The 15,996-nt window shown below is 35.6% G+C and overlaps 1 protein-coding gene across 1 annotated transcript in view; it reads left to right on the forward strand.

Moving 5' to 3' along the window:
* Nucleotides 1-12,511, forward strand: part of LOC135215304 (mismatch repair endonuclease PMS2-like) — a gene marked incomplete at its 5' end in the record, with an annotated part of 165,066 nt that extends 152,555 nt beyond the window's left edge. Inside the window, 3 exon segments of the mRNA XM_064249863.1 lie at nt 1,352-1,649; nt 7,066-8,039; nt 11,698-12,511. Coding sequence (XP_064105933.1) covers nt 1,352-1,649; nt 7,066-8,039; nt 11,698-12,270 — 1,845 coding nt within the window.
* Between the last annotated feature and the right edge of the window lie 3,485 nt (nt 12,512-15,996).

The following is a 15,996-nucleotide window of genomic DNA, read 5'->3' on the forward strand; positions in this document are numbered from 1 at the left end:
TCCGCAGAAAAACAAAAGCTTGGTGCCACCAATGCATTTACATTTGGAACAGGTCTGCCTCAAATACCTGAAAACAGGCAATGTCTTTGCCTGATTTGGAGGCATATTCCTTAAATTTAATTACCTCACCAGCTAGGTGAAAGGTGAATCATCTTGGCTTGTTATTTTGCCCCTCCTACACAAGACAACATGCAATATATTACCTGCAACCTGCAATAGATGTAGTTCTTCCCATAAAACCTGTTAAACAATGTGTTGCTAATTTAGTCTTACAGAAGACATGGGATGTATGCACCATAAAAAAAAAATTAAGTACACAATGTGAAAAAATCACTTCTGAAAACCACCAGCCCATCTTTAAGTTGTATGAGAAATTTCAATTATATGTAGCATGTACTTTTTATATGAAAAATTTATTTGAGTTATGTATTAGTGTTTTAGTGGAGAATATCACTGTGCAGGAGTTGTTTCTTGTTGTGAATAATCTATAATAAAGGAATAATAATATTCCTGAAACAGCTCCTTTTGTCACTTGCCTATGAGAGTTGTATGTTAGATATAAGTAAGGTTATAGGTACATAACATATAATTGTACCAACTTTAAAACAGATTTTAGGTTGACGACAGCAATAAAAGTTCAGTAATTAGCTCTCTCCTTTCTAAGTTGCAGCTTGGGCTTGAAGAATACGAAATAAAATTTGCCATGTATGTAAGCACATAGTACAAATCTTGACAAGTCAAGAGCTTAACTCCAGAGCTCAGTAGTCAGCTGCCTACCTTCCAAGTTGTAGTTTTGGTTCAAAGTTTAGGAAATAAGGTTTGTAGTTCTTATAATTATAGTAGATGGTACAAACCTTGCACCTTTTGGAGTGCTATCTTACCAGGTACATACTGAATGGTTAACATCTCTTGTTAAATGTATGAGGATTCTTCTTCATTGTTAATTGTAATGTTAGTGACTTTATCAAACATGCATTCTCTGTTCATGTATGTCCAAAAGAATTTTAACATTGCTAGGGGTCTAAGTGGCTTGTAACTTTCTTTGGAGGTGGTGGTTATCTGTTAGTATTGAAATTAACCATGTTCAATGTTTTAGGAATTATAGATTTATGCATTATTTCATTGTAGACTCCTCTGCAAGGTCAGAATTGATTTTAATAATTCCTTCAGGTTTGAAATAAAGATGATTTTCTTTTTGAGTAACTTGAATGTTAGAAATTTCCATTCTTATTCTTAAGTAAACATAATATTAGTCAAAACCCAGAACAATTTATGGGAGGTTAAGATATATCTAAAGTATTTTTTTTATTTAATTTTTGCTGTATTATTGTTTTCATCTTTTTTGTTTCAGACTTCACTGATAAAGCTTTTTGAGAACATCCCAAGTACTTACAGAATGCAGAACACTTCCTTAGATATTTCGCTTAATAGGTCTTTTGGTTCACCAGAAAGCATTCGCATTTCTGGAAATGGCAGCCAAAAAGTCAGTTCTAACGACAGCATATCTTCACTTGTTCTTAAGTTTGGCCGTAATGTTAGTGGGTCACCAGCATCAGAGTCCTACGGAAATATATTATCTTCTCCTGTAGCCTCTGGATTAAAGCGCTCACATTCTCAGGGTGAGGGTTGTTCAAGCCCAAGCAGTAAACGTAAGTATTCCACTAGAGTGGCTATATTTTGGGTTAATGTATTCAGTGCTGTAAAAATCACCCATGCAGTTACTTATTGTAAAATGAGTCAGAATTGTTTTATTGTTCCTACACAAATACAAACCCTTGGTCTTTATGTATGGGGTTAACCTTCAGCTAGCTGTAAATCCTGCTGTTAAACTTTTTGCAAGGTGGTTATGGTAAGTTACTGAAGGTAGAAGAACTGCTCACCTAGTCAGATTGCACTCAAATCTACACTGTACTTTTGGCTGCAGTCTCGATGAGATGTGCGTTCCTTCTCTGTCATGCCATTCGGCTCTCTCTTCTGTGTTTGAATATTTTTGTTTATACTTTGCATTATTTAACATACTGAAATGTTTCATGTTTTTCTCTGTTGCTGTAATGATTAATTTATCTATTCTTGCTATAACTCTTGGAGCTTTTTTCTTATACTATATAATTTTAAATTGTTTTGTATATTCTATGTTCCTGAACACAATGATTTTTATTTTAGATAACACAATTTCTTGTAATGTAATGATGTAGTCTTTCAGATGTTGTGTAGATGGAGAAGATCGACATAAAAATAGTTATAGGCCTACTAGGCGAAAACTTTTGAATCACGCGCCTTGGGGGATGCTGGGAGCTCACGGATCAAGGTGTTTTTTTGTTTACAATCATTACCCAGGCGCGCAAGTGTGAATTTCTTTCTTCTCGCACTAACAAGCATCAGCGACACATCTCAGAAATTATTTTGTCACTTTGACATAATTTTTGCGCCATTTTATATTAGCCGTTACATGGAGTATTATATATGAAAATGTGTGCAATTTCATGTAGAATACAACAAAAAACAACTCGTGTGTAGTTTTTAGTTTTTATCAGTTTTGGAATATTTTCATATAAATAACGATAAGTGCCAAAATTTCAACATCCGGTCAACTTTTACTCGACCGAAATGGTAAAAAAACGCAATTGTAAGCTAAAACTCTTACATTCTGGTAATACTCAATCATTTACCTTTATTTTGCAACAAATGGGAAGTCTCTAGCAAAATATTTCGATTTATGGTGAATTTATGGAAAAAAAATTTCCTTACATCCTCGTGGTAACTCTTCCGAAAAAACCAGAAATTTTTTTGTCCGATTGTCGTAATGTTTGCACCATTTGAAATTGGCTACCGGAAGGGAGAAATTAAACTGTTCAAGTAATTCTACCCTGTTTTAATCAAGTTCCCTTAAATCTAAAGTAAAGTTTTAACAAATATCTTTAGTCTAGGTCCTTACTCTATGAAGTATATATAAATACCACAACCAAGTTCTGGTAAGACCAGGGTGATTACTACACCACGTAATATAAGATATTACTACATCAAGTAATATAAGATATTTTACATATATGAAATATGATAATAGTTAAATATATACAGTACAAGAATGGTTCAATTGTGCAATCCAAGTGAAACTACCTAGGTGAAGGCTAGGGGCTATAAGCGAGGCAGGTAGGAGAGAAAGAGCTAAAAGAAGGGCAGACATATTACGACTAGGTATTTCAACATGACTAGGCTGTGTCAGGGGAAACAATGTTCCCTTCTGCCACTACTGAATATTTAAGGGCCTCTAAGGATTTAAGGTAGTGGCATTTAAATACTTTCGGTGACTTCCATCCCATATACTTTGTAAGGTCATCAAAGTTCATGTGGTGGAAGTGATGAATTGAGGTAGCTACTGCTCGGACATCATGTACATGCGGGACTGATTCCGGGTTAGCCTGTTTAATAAAATACAGAATTTGTTGTCTAACTGCTTTTAGTGAGATTGTACCACCATTCTCTCTAATGGATAAAGGACCTGAAATTTTATTGGAAGTTCTGTCTAAAAATGATCTCAATGTTTTGACTGGGCAAAGGGATAGATCCTGTGGAAGTGGGACAATCTTCCAGGGGGACCACCTGCCCTGAGGATCTTCGTTTTTAGCCAAGAATTCCGATCTGATAATAATAGAACTTCTCCGGATGGAAGAAAGTCAATATGATTTGGATCTCTAGAAAGAGCCAACAATTCTGATATTCTGGCTCCTGAAGCTAGGCTTACAAGGAATAAAATCTTCCTAAGGAGGGTTGTATAAGGACATGATTCATTGTCAGTGTCTGAAGCTAGTTTAAGTATGTCATTTAGAAACCAGGAGACTGTATGAGGTCTGTCTGCTGGTCTTAATCTAGCACAATGCTCTCGGAATCGATGAAAAATATAAATCTGTTAAATTAATGTTAAAACCAAACTGGAATATTTTCCTTAAGGCAGATTTAGTTGTGGTAATAGTACTAGTTACTAGGCCCTTCTCAAACAGGGTCCTAAAGAAGTAACAGCCAGATTTGTATTCATCGTCTTACTTATGAGTCTTTCAGGAAAGAGGCTAGCTTCTTACCGCAGAATCGTACTGCCTAAGCGTAGATTCACGTTTGTCTGATTCTAGAAACAAGGTGTTAATAGGATCCATGTTGTCATCTTTCTGCGCCGCAAATTTCATGAAGTCCATAAAGTTAGGGCATTCTGAATCCTTGAGGAAGCGCACACAGTCCTCTTTTGTACTGATTGTGTTAGCCTCGGGTTGGGGATCTGTTGGAGGCGGAGTCCCAATTCCCCTAGTAACGGGTACCAATTGCTCTTGGGCCAGTTGGGAGCTACAAGTGTAATCCGTCCTTTGAAGGATCTGAGTTTGTCCAGGACTTTCATTAGTAGATTTATTGGAGGAAATTGGTAAATCCTCTGCCAATGTTCCAATCTATGGACATGGCGTCTGTGGTCTGGGCCATGGGGTCCAGATTGGGAGCCACATAGCACTGTAACTAGTGGTTGGATTCTGTTGCAAATAAGTCTACTTGGAGACCAGGGCTTTGCTGACTGATCCATTTGAATGACACGTCGTCTAAGGACCATTCCGACTGCAGTGGAGTTGTCCTTGACAGTGCATCTGCCACTACGTTCCTTACTCCTGCCAGGTGAGTTGTTGACCGATGCCACTGGTTCTTTGCTGCCAACGAAAAGATTGCTATCATGACATGATTTATGTGGCTTGATTTGGAACATCCTCTGTTTATGCAGTGGATTATTACTGCACTGTCTAATACTAACCTGATATGGATCCTCCTCGCCGGAGAGAGTTCCCTTAGGGTTAGAAATACTGCCATGGCTTCTAAAACATTGACATGAAGCTGGCGGAGTGTTAGTGGCCAAGCGCCTTGAACCTTTCCGTATTGGGAGTATCCCCCCCAACGGCTTAGTGAGGCGGCTGTGTGGACCACTAAACTTGGTGGAGGGAACTGTAATGGTATTGATTTTGCCAGGTTCTTGACTTCTGTCCATGGACAGAGTCTCTTCCGTGGTATCTGAGGGATGCGGGAAATTTTGTCTTGCAATTTCCTGTTCGCTCTGGCCCGCCAAACCCGGTTTATGTTCTTCAGTTTGGCTTTTAGTAGAACATCTGTTACTGAGGCGAATTGGAGTGAACCTAAGATTCTTGGTTCCCCCCGGGACGTTTGTCTGCCTTTGAGGAAGTGCCTTGTAGCCTTTGCTATTTCCCTTCGTTTCTCCGGCGGGATCGAAAGTTGTGTGATTTGAGATCCCATTGTATTCCCAACCACTGAAACTGTGGTGTCGGAGTGAGTCGGGATTTCTTGAGGACGAGACAGTGACTACACTATCAAAAAACAGGTTTTGCTGTAGGAAAAACCTGTTTTTGGTAGTTGCTGTTGAGTCCTCAAAACCCTCCCACTTCATTGACGAAAATCCATGGGATTTTGGTAAGAGATCATTCTGCATTGACCAACAGAAAGTACATAATTGGCATCTTGGTCTCTGTTTCAGGTCATGCATAAACAAAGTGATGCATAGCCACTTCTTCCTGCGGTTTTTTGACGTAGGTAAATTGGGTTCAGCATTCGCTGAGGATAAGAGAAAGTGCCATCTTATCTTGAGTTCATTTATACTCCATCACGCATGATAATGTTATCCTTATGACACAATGCCTGGCCACAAGACCAGCTAAAAGAGAATTCTTTGACATTAGGTGGGTCACTTGGAGCAAAGTTTAGACCTTGAAGGCTCAACGCTTACTACCAAAAATAGGTTTTTCCTTTGTCAAAACCTCTTTTTCGAGAGAAGGAACCTTTTTAGGTGCATTTCTTAGCCTTATTTCAAATATACAGTAATTCAAGAAACCTAAAGTATTACATATTAGTAGTAATATACAGTGGTCCCCCCTTATTCGCAGGGGATGTGTATCAGACTCCCTGCGAATAGTTAGATTCCACATGTAGTTGGAACCCTATAAAAATGTTGAAAACAGCCTATTTTGTTAGTTAAAACTCAAGAAAACCCCACTAAAAATTTGTATACTTGTTTTTTTTAATAGTTTTATCACAAAAAGTGCATTTTATGATGAAATTGCTAAAAAGACAAAAAAAAAGAGAAAAAAAACAGGAATTTCTGGGTATTTCTCATAGAAAAATACTGCGAACAGGCAAATTTTCCGCGAATAAATGGAGGAAAATGTTCCCGATAAAAATCCACGAATGCGTGAGTCCGCGAATCTGGGAAAACTGTATAGATGTTGGTAATGAAGTTTAATAAATATGCTTTGACTGGCAGTAAGTGATTAGGTTTTGGGATGAAAAGAATGTAACTGTTATGAGAAGAGACTGATTTAAGGGACACATCGCTTAGCATTGGCAGAGGTTTGCACAACTACTGAAACTCATGTAGAACTTTTATAAAATTAAATATTTTTATTTTCCCAAGAACTACGGACTAGAGGGATATGTAAACAAAATTATGTATTTAAAATTTGTTACTGTACTTATTGTTTAAAATTTGTTCTCATAAGATTTGTAATTGGTGTACGTAATTTTTGTTGCTTAGGTTTTCAGCATCGTCTCATTGGACCAGTTTTACACTTAAGTTTTATAAGACAATAATATAGAAAATGTACTTATAGTGCAGAATGTGATATACAAAAACCTAGAAATCTTATTGCATTAGGTAAAGGAACATCAGAATTTTAAGACAGACTTAAAAAGACAAGAGACAGAAGTTAGAGAATAGGAATATTCAGATATGCCCAAGACTAATAAAGCTAGCAACTGTGATCTGTCCTTTTACCACTGAGCTAGGTGTGTATTGGTAAGTGTTTAGCATATTTTAACTGATTATGGTTTTCTCACTGGGACTTGAGAATGAATGTGTTGAAACTGGCAGATAAAACTTTGGGTTTTCTGTTCTAAGTTGCTGGATTTTCCTATTTTGTCTGTCCTTTTAGCTTGTCCTTTCAAGATTTATAGGGCAGAAAAGGAAATGATTTTAAGTGTTTAGCTCACTTTGAAAATTAAATTAAATTTTTATTATTTTTTTTATTTCAGAACCAAAACTTGACAGTTTTTTCAAAAGTAAGTCATTACCATTGGAAAGTAAAAGTGATCCATGTTCTGAGGTTGATTGTGCCTCTCCATCAAATGGTGTTGCAACTGATCTGCAGTCAAAGGCAGATGATGAATTACAAGAAGATACAAACACACATGGTCCATTTGTGGAGGGTGTTGAAAAATTGGAGGATCTAGACAAATGTGGTATTGCTTTCTCAGGAGACACAAGTAACCTTCCTGAAGACCTACAGGAAAATGAAGACTCCCTTTGTTGCAGAAATACCAGCAATATTGAATCATTGAGAGTACTTGAGGAGAGTTCAAACCAAGACACATCTGTGTCAAATGGATCTGATTGCAAAATCCAAACAAAAAGCTACCATACTGAAGATGGTGATTTTTGTAATGTAGCTTGTAGTGCTAGTAATCAAAATATGTCTGCATTTAGCGGTGAAACTGAAGTGAGTGACCCTCAAATTGGAAATAAAATTGATGCCAAAAATGTTTTGTCACAGTTTTATTCAACTAGTTTACAATCTCCAAGTTGTAAGGAAGCTAACAAAGCTGCCAGTGATTTCTTGAATAATTTGCTAGCCAAGAGATCAGATAAAAAGAAAAGTATCACTGGAAATGATGACACTGGAGACATGGAAATAAGTGCATATGATGCAAAGACAGTAACAAATGAAAAGTATGATAATGAATTTAGTGAGGTAAACAGATTGTCTCCAAGCCCAAACAAGAAAATAGTTGTGTATGAAGAATACAATCCTGAAAACTATACTTCCAATAGAAAGTCAAGAACTATTAGATTTAATTTGGAATCTTTAAAGGAAAAAATAAAATTGTCGGTTGAGACTAAGGAGAAGAAAAACTTGGTACGTAGATTTCATGCCAAGATTGCTCCAACTGACAATCAGTCTGCTGAAGATGAACTTAAGAAGGAAATCACCAAGGACATGTTTGCCCAGGTAAATTTACTTACTTCAAGAGTTATTAGTATTTTTAAATACTAGTGCTTTTTTTTCTTTTACTTTATTGGGACATTTTCACTATCTTAATGCCAGATTCCCCCAGTAATTCAGTATTTGGAAAGAAAGTATTCCATTTCTATCATAACCCAAGATGCAAGTGTGGGATTAATAGGACATTTTTTTCATATGATTGCATATACAGTATGATATATTATTATCTTAAGTTTACATAGATGAGTTAAAACTTTATATGATATAATTACATAGGTATTGCTGTACATAGGTTTTTCTGATATTACATCTAGTTGCTAACTATGACTTGTGCATTTTTCAGTCACTGAAATTTAGTGAGTGGTGTGGATTGGCAGGCACCCAAAATTTAAAGTAAAATGACTATTTTTTTTTATTGTATATTGCATACCATAGAGGTCAGTCAAGCTCCAGGTGATACTTTTACCTAAAATTTCTATAAAAACTCCATTGAAATGCTAGGGAGATCTGCAACCTGTGGAAAATATGCCTTGGAAGTTTGCCTTATCATGAGGCTAATAAATGAAACAAAATGAACGTGGCTGATGGTTTTCTTTGTTGCTTATATAATCAGTTTTAGTGATTAGGGCAACTCTTGAGGTTGCCTGGAAAAATATAAATGCCTTAAAATATGCTTCTCCCAACATGTGAGGCTCTCACGAATACCCACTGCATGTGTTTGCCAAATGAATATGTTATTTGTACTTGTTGCAATAATATTTGCTGAAGATCTGTCTCTATTGCTTGAACCAAGTGGGGATTAACTGTTTCAGGTGTAAGAGTATCCTCCTCTTCTGCAGTACAAAATGTTCTCTGGAGTTACAGTGGGTTACATTCTGAAAAACATATTGTAAAGCTAAAATACTATAAATAAAAACTGGGAGGTAGTAGCATTGTTAGGATAAGGTTGCTCTGAAGTCCTTTGTAGTATAGCTATTATCCTCAGTATATCAAAGTAATTTTTTTTAATAATTTCTGTTTTTCCTTCATATTTAAAAATCCAATAAGGCAGCAGATAAATACATCTTGTTAGTTCTGCCAGCATACGCAAACCTGTACTCAGAGTAGCTCAAATTAATACATTACAGAAGATTTGGAAGAAATCGAGGCAAATCTGTCATTGCTTAATTTAAGCACAAATAGCTAATCTCTGCTAATTACTGATGCAGTAAATATGTAATTGAAACTATACTGAAATGAAAACAATCTAATATTTATATGAAAAAATACCACTTACTTTGATACAGGGTGAAACACCAAAGTGTAATTAGGAAGAAAAACTGAAATATTACTAGAAAAGACATCAAAAGTATGAAGAGAACACACATTTCACATGCTAAATAGTACTGTAACTAAGCCTATAATAAACAACCACAAAGCCTCTAGAAAATGTAAGAGTAAATGTTAACTGATAAACCTATAATGAAAGTCTAATGTCAAACCAAAGGAACCCCTTATTACCTAATTACCCTAAACCACTTAGACTGAATTACAAAGTTATGTAAAGAAAAATTTCCCTCCAAAAGGTAGTGATGTATTTAAATGTTTCCTTGTTTACTAGTATGTGAAGTTGGAAAGATTTTCTTAACAGAATATGTATAACTGAATCACGAAAGTTTGGAATGTGATAAATGCATAAATAAAGGTAAGCCACAAAGGAAAGATAAACAAAGGAGTAGCTACAAGATCTTTCGACTCAATGCCCTTTACTTAGCAGACAAATCTGCTAAGCAAAGGACGTTGAGTCAAAAGATCTTGCAGCTACTTAGTTGTTTATCTTTCCTTTGTGGCTTATACCTTTATTTAACAGAATATCTACTTGTTAAGGTGTTATTTTTAATTCCTTGAGCACTGAGTGTCTGGATAAAGCTATGAAAAAGACAAAATATTTAATGATTCAGTAATTTCTTTAGGCAATCAAGTATTGAGAACAGCTTAACATAATTATGCTTTTAGCTGTGTGTAGCAAACACCAAAAAAAGTGACAGGTAATTACCACATAGCTGTGGATCTAGGTAGCGCATGAGTAGTTTCTGCTGTTATCATCTGTCTTAAAGACTGCTGTGTCTAGGAATTTCAAAGACCATGAATGTGGGTCATATAAAAATGATGGATATATGGTACAGGTTAGCTCTTAAAGGGTTTGTCATGACTATAGCTGAAGAGTTCTCTTTACATCAAGTGAGTTCTCCCACAAATTTGAAGATGAGATATTGAAATCATCATCAAAATCAACTTTTTCTGATATGGATCATTGCTAGCAGTCTATATTACATGAGGTAAACCAATTAAAGGTATCCATTTCAGCTGCAGATTTCAACAATCCCCTAGCCTGCTGATGCATGAAAAATTTACAGTAAAGATTAATTTTTTTGAAATGTTCAGTAATCAGAGGGGGACATGAAGTTGCCTTTAGAATAGATACGGGCCCCTGTCTATTCTCTAATTATGGGAGAGTTGTGACCAGCATACATAAGTGTTGTATTTGGTAGAAGCATAACATCATTGTCTGGAATTTGGTAAAAAAAAAAAAAAGCATTATAGCTGACTCATAATTTAAAAAAAGGCATATCTTTTAAACTAAAATTGAAAATGACATTCTGTGTACAATAGTATTGTACCAAGAATGTAGTAACAAACTAAAACTTGAAGGCCACTTGTTTACAATCTGCTTAGGTAATATCTTAAACAAACCAGTCTCTTCCAGGTTTCACTAAGTTTGTGGGAGTTGTATAGAAAAACTGTTTTTTTTTCCTGTTGTTACACATTTCTTCTTTCGTATTGTTAAGCATTGTGTGGACCATTTTAGTTAGGACATACGCCACCTTAACAGAACAGTTTAGTGCAGGCTAAATGTACTCTGAAGCAAATCAAGACTTAAAAAGGCAGGTGCCATTAGTAACTGTAAATTTGAGATGATTACTACCTATTTTTAAGGTACTTCACTTCCAATTCATGACTACATTACTAAGGGTTTAAGTTCTGTGTAACATATATGTAAAACACTTAGAATTAAGACTCAACTTTTGGAATTTTTAAAAATATGCAATTGGATTTTCAAATAGAATTATGAAAGGCAGTCAGATAACCTAGTAGACAGAGTGACCTCAGTTCAAGAACAAGGCAAAAGTAGCTTTTGTATTGTAGTTTTTCTTTGAATCTGAACTTACAGTACAGTATATTATTCAATATGTATTGCACACTTGTTGCTTCTAAAAATTCTACAAATTTCAATGTTTTATCCACAGCAATGAAATATTACTGTACTGCCAAGAAAATTGTTCAAATAAATTGTTCAAAGCTGGGAAATTTCTTGCCCAGTAATTGTGTAAATTCGTAGTTTTTACAATTGAAATAGAGTTAACACAAGGGAAATTTTTTTTATTCAAAATGTGTTTTAAAGGTTTAGTCTGATATTTTTAAAGGGCTCAAAAGTTGGCTCCAAGGTCATCAGTGTTTAGGTACCATAACAAACCAAATTAATTAAGAAAATTTCAGTACTGTAGTAGTACTTGATGCAATAAATCAATAAGAAAATTATGTAAAGCATTGCTTCAAGAATATAAATAAAAATTTATGTATCACTATCTTCCCTAGTTTTAGTTAAGTTGTTTTTTATTTTCAGATGGAGATCTTAGGACAGTTCAACTTAGGATTCATAATAACAAGATTTGGTTCTGATTTATTCATAGTTGACCAGCATGCTACTGATGAGAAGTACAATTTTGAGACTCTGCAGCAAACTTGTGTCCTTCAAAATCAGAGACTTATTATTCCACAGTTGCTGGAGCTCACAGCTGTTAATGAGTCTATTTTGTTGGACAATATTGATATTTTTGAGAAAAATGGATTCATGTTCAAAATTGAAGAAAATAAATGTGTGGGAAGAAGAGTCAGTCTTACATCAATGCCTTTCAGTCGAGGATGGGAATTTGGCAAAGAAGACATAGATGAACTTATTTTCATGTTGTCTGATTCTCCAGGTGTAATGTGCCGACCTTCTCGTGTGAGAGCCATGTTTGCATCTAGAGCTTGTCGTAAATCTGTAATGATAGGAACAGCCCTTTCAACTCAGCAAATGCGAAAACTTGTTGACCACATGGGAGAAATTGAACAGCCATGGAACTGCCCTCATGGCAGACCAACAATGAGACACTTGATTAATTTGGACATTATATCAGTAGTTGATGACAACTGAAGCAGATATTGAAGTTCTTATTGTTATTTTTATCAAACTAATGAGATTTACTTGGTTTATTAACCTTGTATGCTATGTTTTTAGACTTGCCAGATTAAATCAAATCAATTTATATTTTTTTATGTAATTTGAATGATATTTTTTATATATGTAAGGATAGTTTACTATGGCAAAATCTTGTTAAATTTGAACGAGAATTTATTCATCTCATAAATTAAAAGTAAAATTTGCAACATCTTTACATTGGTATGTATTTCCATTGTTTCAGAGAATTTTAATGTTTAGATCAAAAGGTAAGTTTTATTTTTGAAATTGTATTAATGTATTTGATATGAAACCTCAGGAAATTGCTTAACAAGCCATAAAATTCATGCATTTACAGTAACATTTTCATTATCAAATGAGGGAAAGCAGATTTTCATGAACTGGAGCAAGTACAGTACATAATGAAAAACAAAGACCAAAGACAGGAGTGCCTTTAGTGACCATGTAGTAATGGGATTGGTAACCTACCTTTACCTTTATGTTATCCATCCATGTTATGATAACTGAAGACAAGCATTATTCTTAAAGCTAAGTTGCTTCGGATTTATTTTCTCTTAAATTCCAAATATGAAAGCTTAACACCTGCTTTGGTATCCAAATCAGGCAGGCAAATTTTTGCTCACTTTGTTTTGTTTTCTTCTGATCAACTCCTTGGGTCTTTTGCATTCAGTTTACCTTATGAAAATGTGAGTTTACTGCGATTTATTTTTATTTATTAAATATAATACAAGGAGACCAAAAATGTAACTTTTCCTGACTCTAGATTGGTTGTAAACTTTGATAACCCATTTTGTACTAACAAATGGCCCATTCTGTACCAACAAATGGGATGTATGTCCCTCCAAATATAATATGTAGTACAAAGCTGATTGTAGTATCATATTTGCTGGCATATTAGACACTTTTTTTATTTTTAAAGTTATAGAAAAACTGCCCTGCATTCAGTGCGGCTGTATTACAAATGGGAGACCAAGTACTGTAGGTTAGGCTAGGCCTAGGCTATGAGAAGCACACTGGATAGGAACGAAAAATGTTGCTAATAATACAAGATTGAAAAAACAAACCTAATTATTGCAGTAACTTGTGTTACTAATAATAAAATATTGAACACAAGTGAAGTTATCAGTCCGTTATCACAAACTTAAGAAAAATTGTTACGAAACGTTGGAAGCATGTAAACAACTATACAGTTGACCTGAGATTAGGTAAGAGTTTTGGTACAGTTTCCCATAAAGTAACACTTATTTATGGTAAATTTCATACAGAGTCTGAACCTATGGTTTCTTCTTCCTAGCTTAAACCCATTTTGATATGGGGTCGCTGTTGTGAATGAGATGTCTCCATCGATTTCTGTCCTGTGCCTCGTTCTCTTTTATATCTTTTAATACCATATCTTCCCCTACACAATCACACCATCTCTTTCTTGGTCTTCCCTTCTTCCTTCTACCCTGCACTTCCATTTCCGTCGTATGTCTTCCAACATGACGTTCCTCCCACTGTAACAGGTGTCCGTACCATCGAAGCCTTCCCTCCTTGTATTTTCTTTTATATCCCATACTATTCCAGATGTTTCCCCTAGTATCTCCTTTCCATGTCTTCTAATCACTGATGCATTATGCCTCCACCATTCTCTCACATCTTTAATTCCCAGATCAACCTCTCCCAGCACTCTTCTCCTGAACTCTCTCTTATTATCATTATACCCCCCTAACATTTTATACCACTTGATTTTCTTTACCCCATTCACTTTTGTTTTCTTTTCTCTTTTCATCTTTAAATCCATACAAAGGAGCCTATGTTGGGAGGCCACGTGGTCACCTGGGATAACTTTACAATTCCTAACAACAATCCAGCCTTGCTCTATTGTAAAGGAGGTAATCTATTTGTGTGCATCTATGCATCTACCGCCACTCCTGTATGTTATCAGGTGCTCCCTCTTCTTTTTGAAGAATGTGTTCACTATTGCCATATCAAAAGACATGGCAAAGTCTACTATACTCTCTCCTGGGTTTCTTTCCCTGATCCCATGTCCTCCATGCACACGTTTAATTACATCCTTTTCATTTTCGACATGTCCATTAAAGTCTGCACCCACTACAATCCTCTCCTGCTCTTCCAGTTCTTGCGTTACCTCACTCATTTCATTCCAAAAACGGCTCTTTTCTTCCTCTGTGCAGCCCACTTGTGGAGCATAAGCACTAATGATGTTCATTGTTTCCCCTCCATAACATATCTTCACTCTCATAATGCGGTCATTCTTTCTACTCACTTCCGTCACTGCATTCTTCATTTCCCCCGACAACACTACACCAATGCCATTCCTACCCTGCTCATTTGCTCCACTATATATTAGCTTGTGGCCATAACCCAGTTCTTTGGCTTTATTACCCTTCCATTGAGTTTCCTGCACACACAAATATCCACTCTCTTTATCCTCATCAACTCCACCAACTCTCTTCCTCTTCCTGTCATAGACCCAATATTGAGCTAACCTATTCTGATCATATTTAGAGCTCGCTTCTTTAGATGCACCCGCTCATGATGCAGTAGCCCTCGCCTTGTCACAGAGTCAGGGTGATGTGTCTGTGTGTCGTTTACGGAGTACGCCCTAGCACTATTCTCATCAATATCATGACTCATTTCATTGGTTCTGGCGTGGGTTTTTACGGTTGGATGCCCTTCCTGACACCAACCCTCCCTATTTATCTGGGCTTGGGACCAGCACCCATTGAGGTTGACTTACCCCCAACAGGTGGCTAGATTCGTCTGAACCCATGGCTGAAAAGCAAAAAAGGCACCGTCATAACATGGAAATTTAAATCAGAATCATACATTTTTTCTACAAAATCACTTTAAAATATCTTTCAGTAAATGTATGATGAAACATATTAATTTTTTTTCCCACAAAATATCCTTGTAAAATAGGTGCGTGTCTTATATGCCAGCAAATATGGTGTATTTTTTTTTTGTTGACTTCATATTAGAAACATGTTTTTCAGTGTAGACTACCCTGATTCAAGCAATTACAGTACAATAAGATTATTTCTTCCAGTTAATATATTCGTTCATAGGATTTTTCTGTTGTTTGGAAGCAGTTAGTTTCCTGGGCTCATCCTATTTAAAGTTCAGGGGAAAAAATGTGACAGAGTACATGGCTATAAAACGTTTTATTTTTAAAAATGTAATTTTGATTAAAGTAAAGTACCATTTTAACATTTGTTCAGTTTTAGGTTCGTAATTTACATGTAAGCCAAATCTTAGGACAAAACAAATGTACATATGCACCTTTTTGGTAATTCATACACCATAGTATAAAACATGTAATCAAAATTGCAAACCAGGAAAGCATACTCTTTTAAGTGCATTACTGTATATATTGTGAACCTCCAGTTCAAGGTTTTCCCAACACTTACTTTTTTTGTATTTGAAAACCTTTAAGTTTTCTTTGCAAATAATTCCAAGACAACAAAGCATTTGAATTGCTCTATGAATACTGAAATTAGCAAAATTGTCAGAGCTTACTACAGCAACGTCACTCGGTTTCTGTTTATTCCCTACTTCCTTTGGCAGTTGCTTAGTGAAATTATAGTGAAGATTATTTAACCATTCATCTAGAAATTGAACAGATTTTCCATCTTAAATGCAGTAGAGCGAATGAAGTCGTATATTTAATGTTGGACT

The sequence above is a fragment of the Macrobrachium nipponense genome, chromosome 5 (genome assembly GCF_015104395.2).
Source record: "Macrobrachium nipponense isolate FS-2020 chromosome 5, ASM1510439v2, whole genome shotgun sequence".
NCBI lineage: Eukaryota > Metazoa > Arthropoda > Malacostraca > Decapoda > Palaemonidae > Macrobrachium > Macrobrachium nipponense.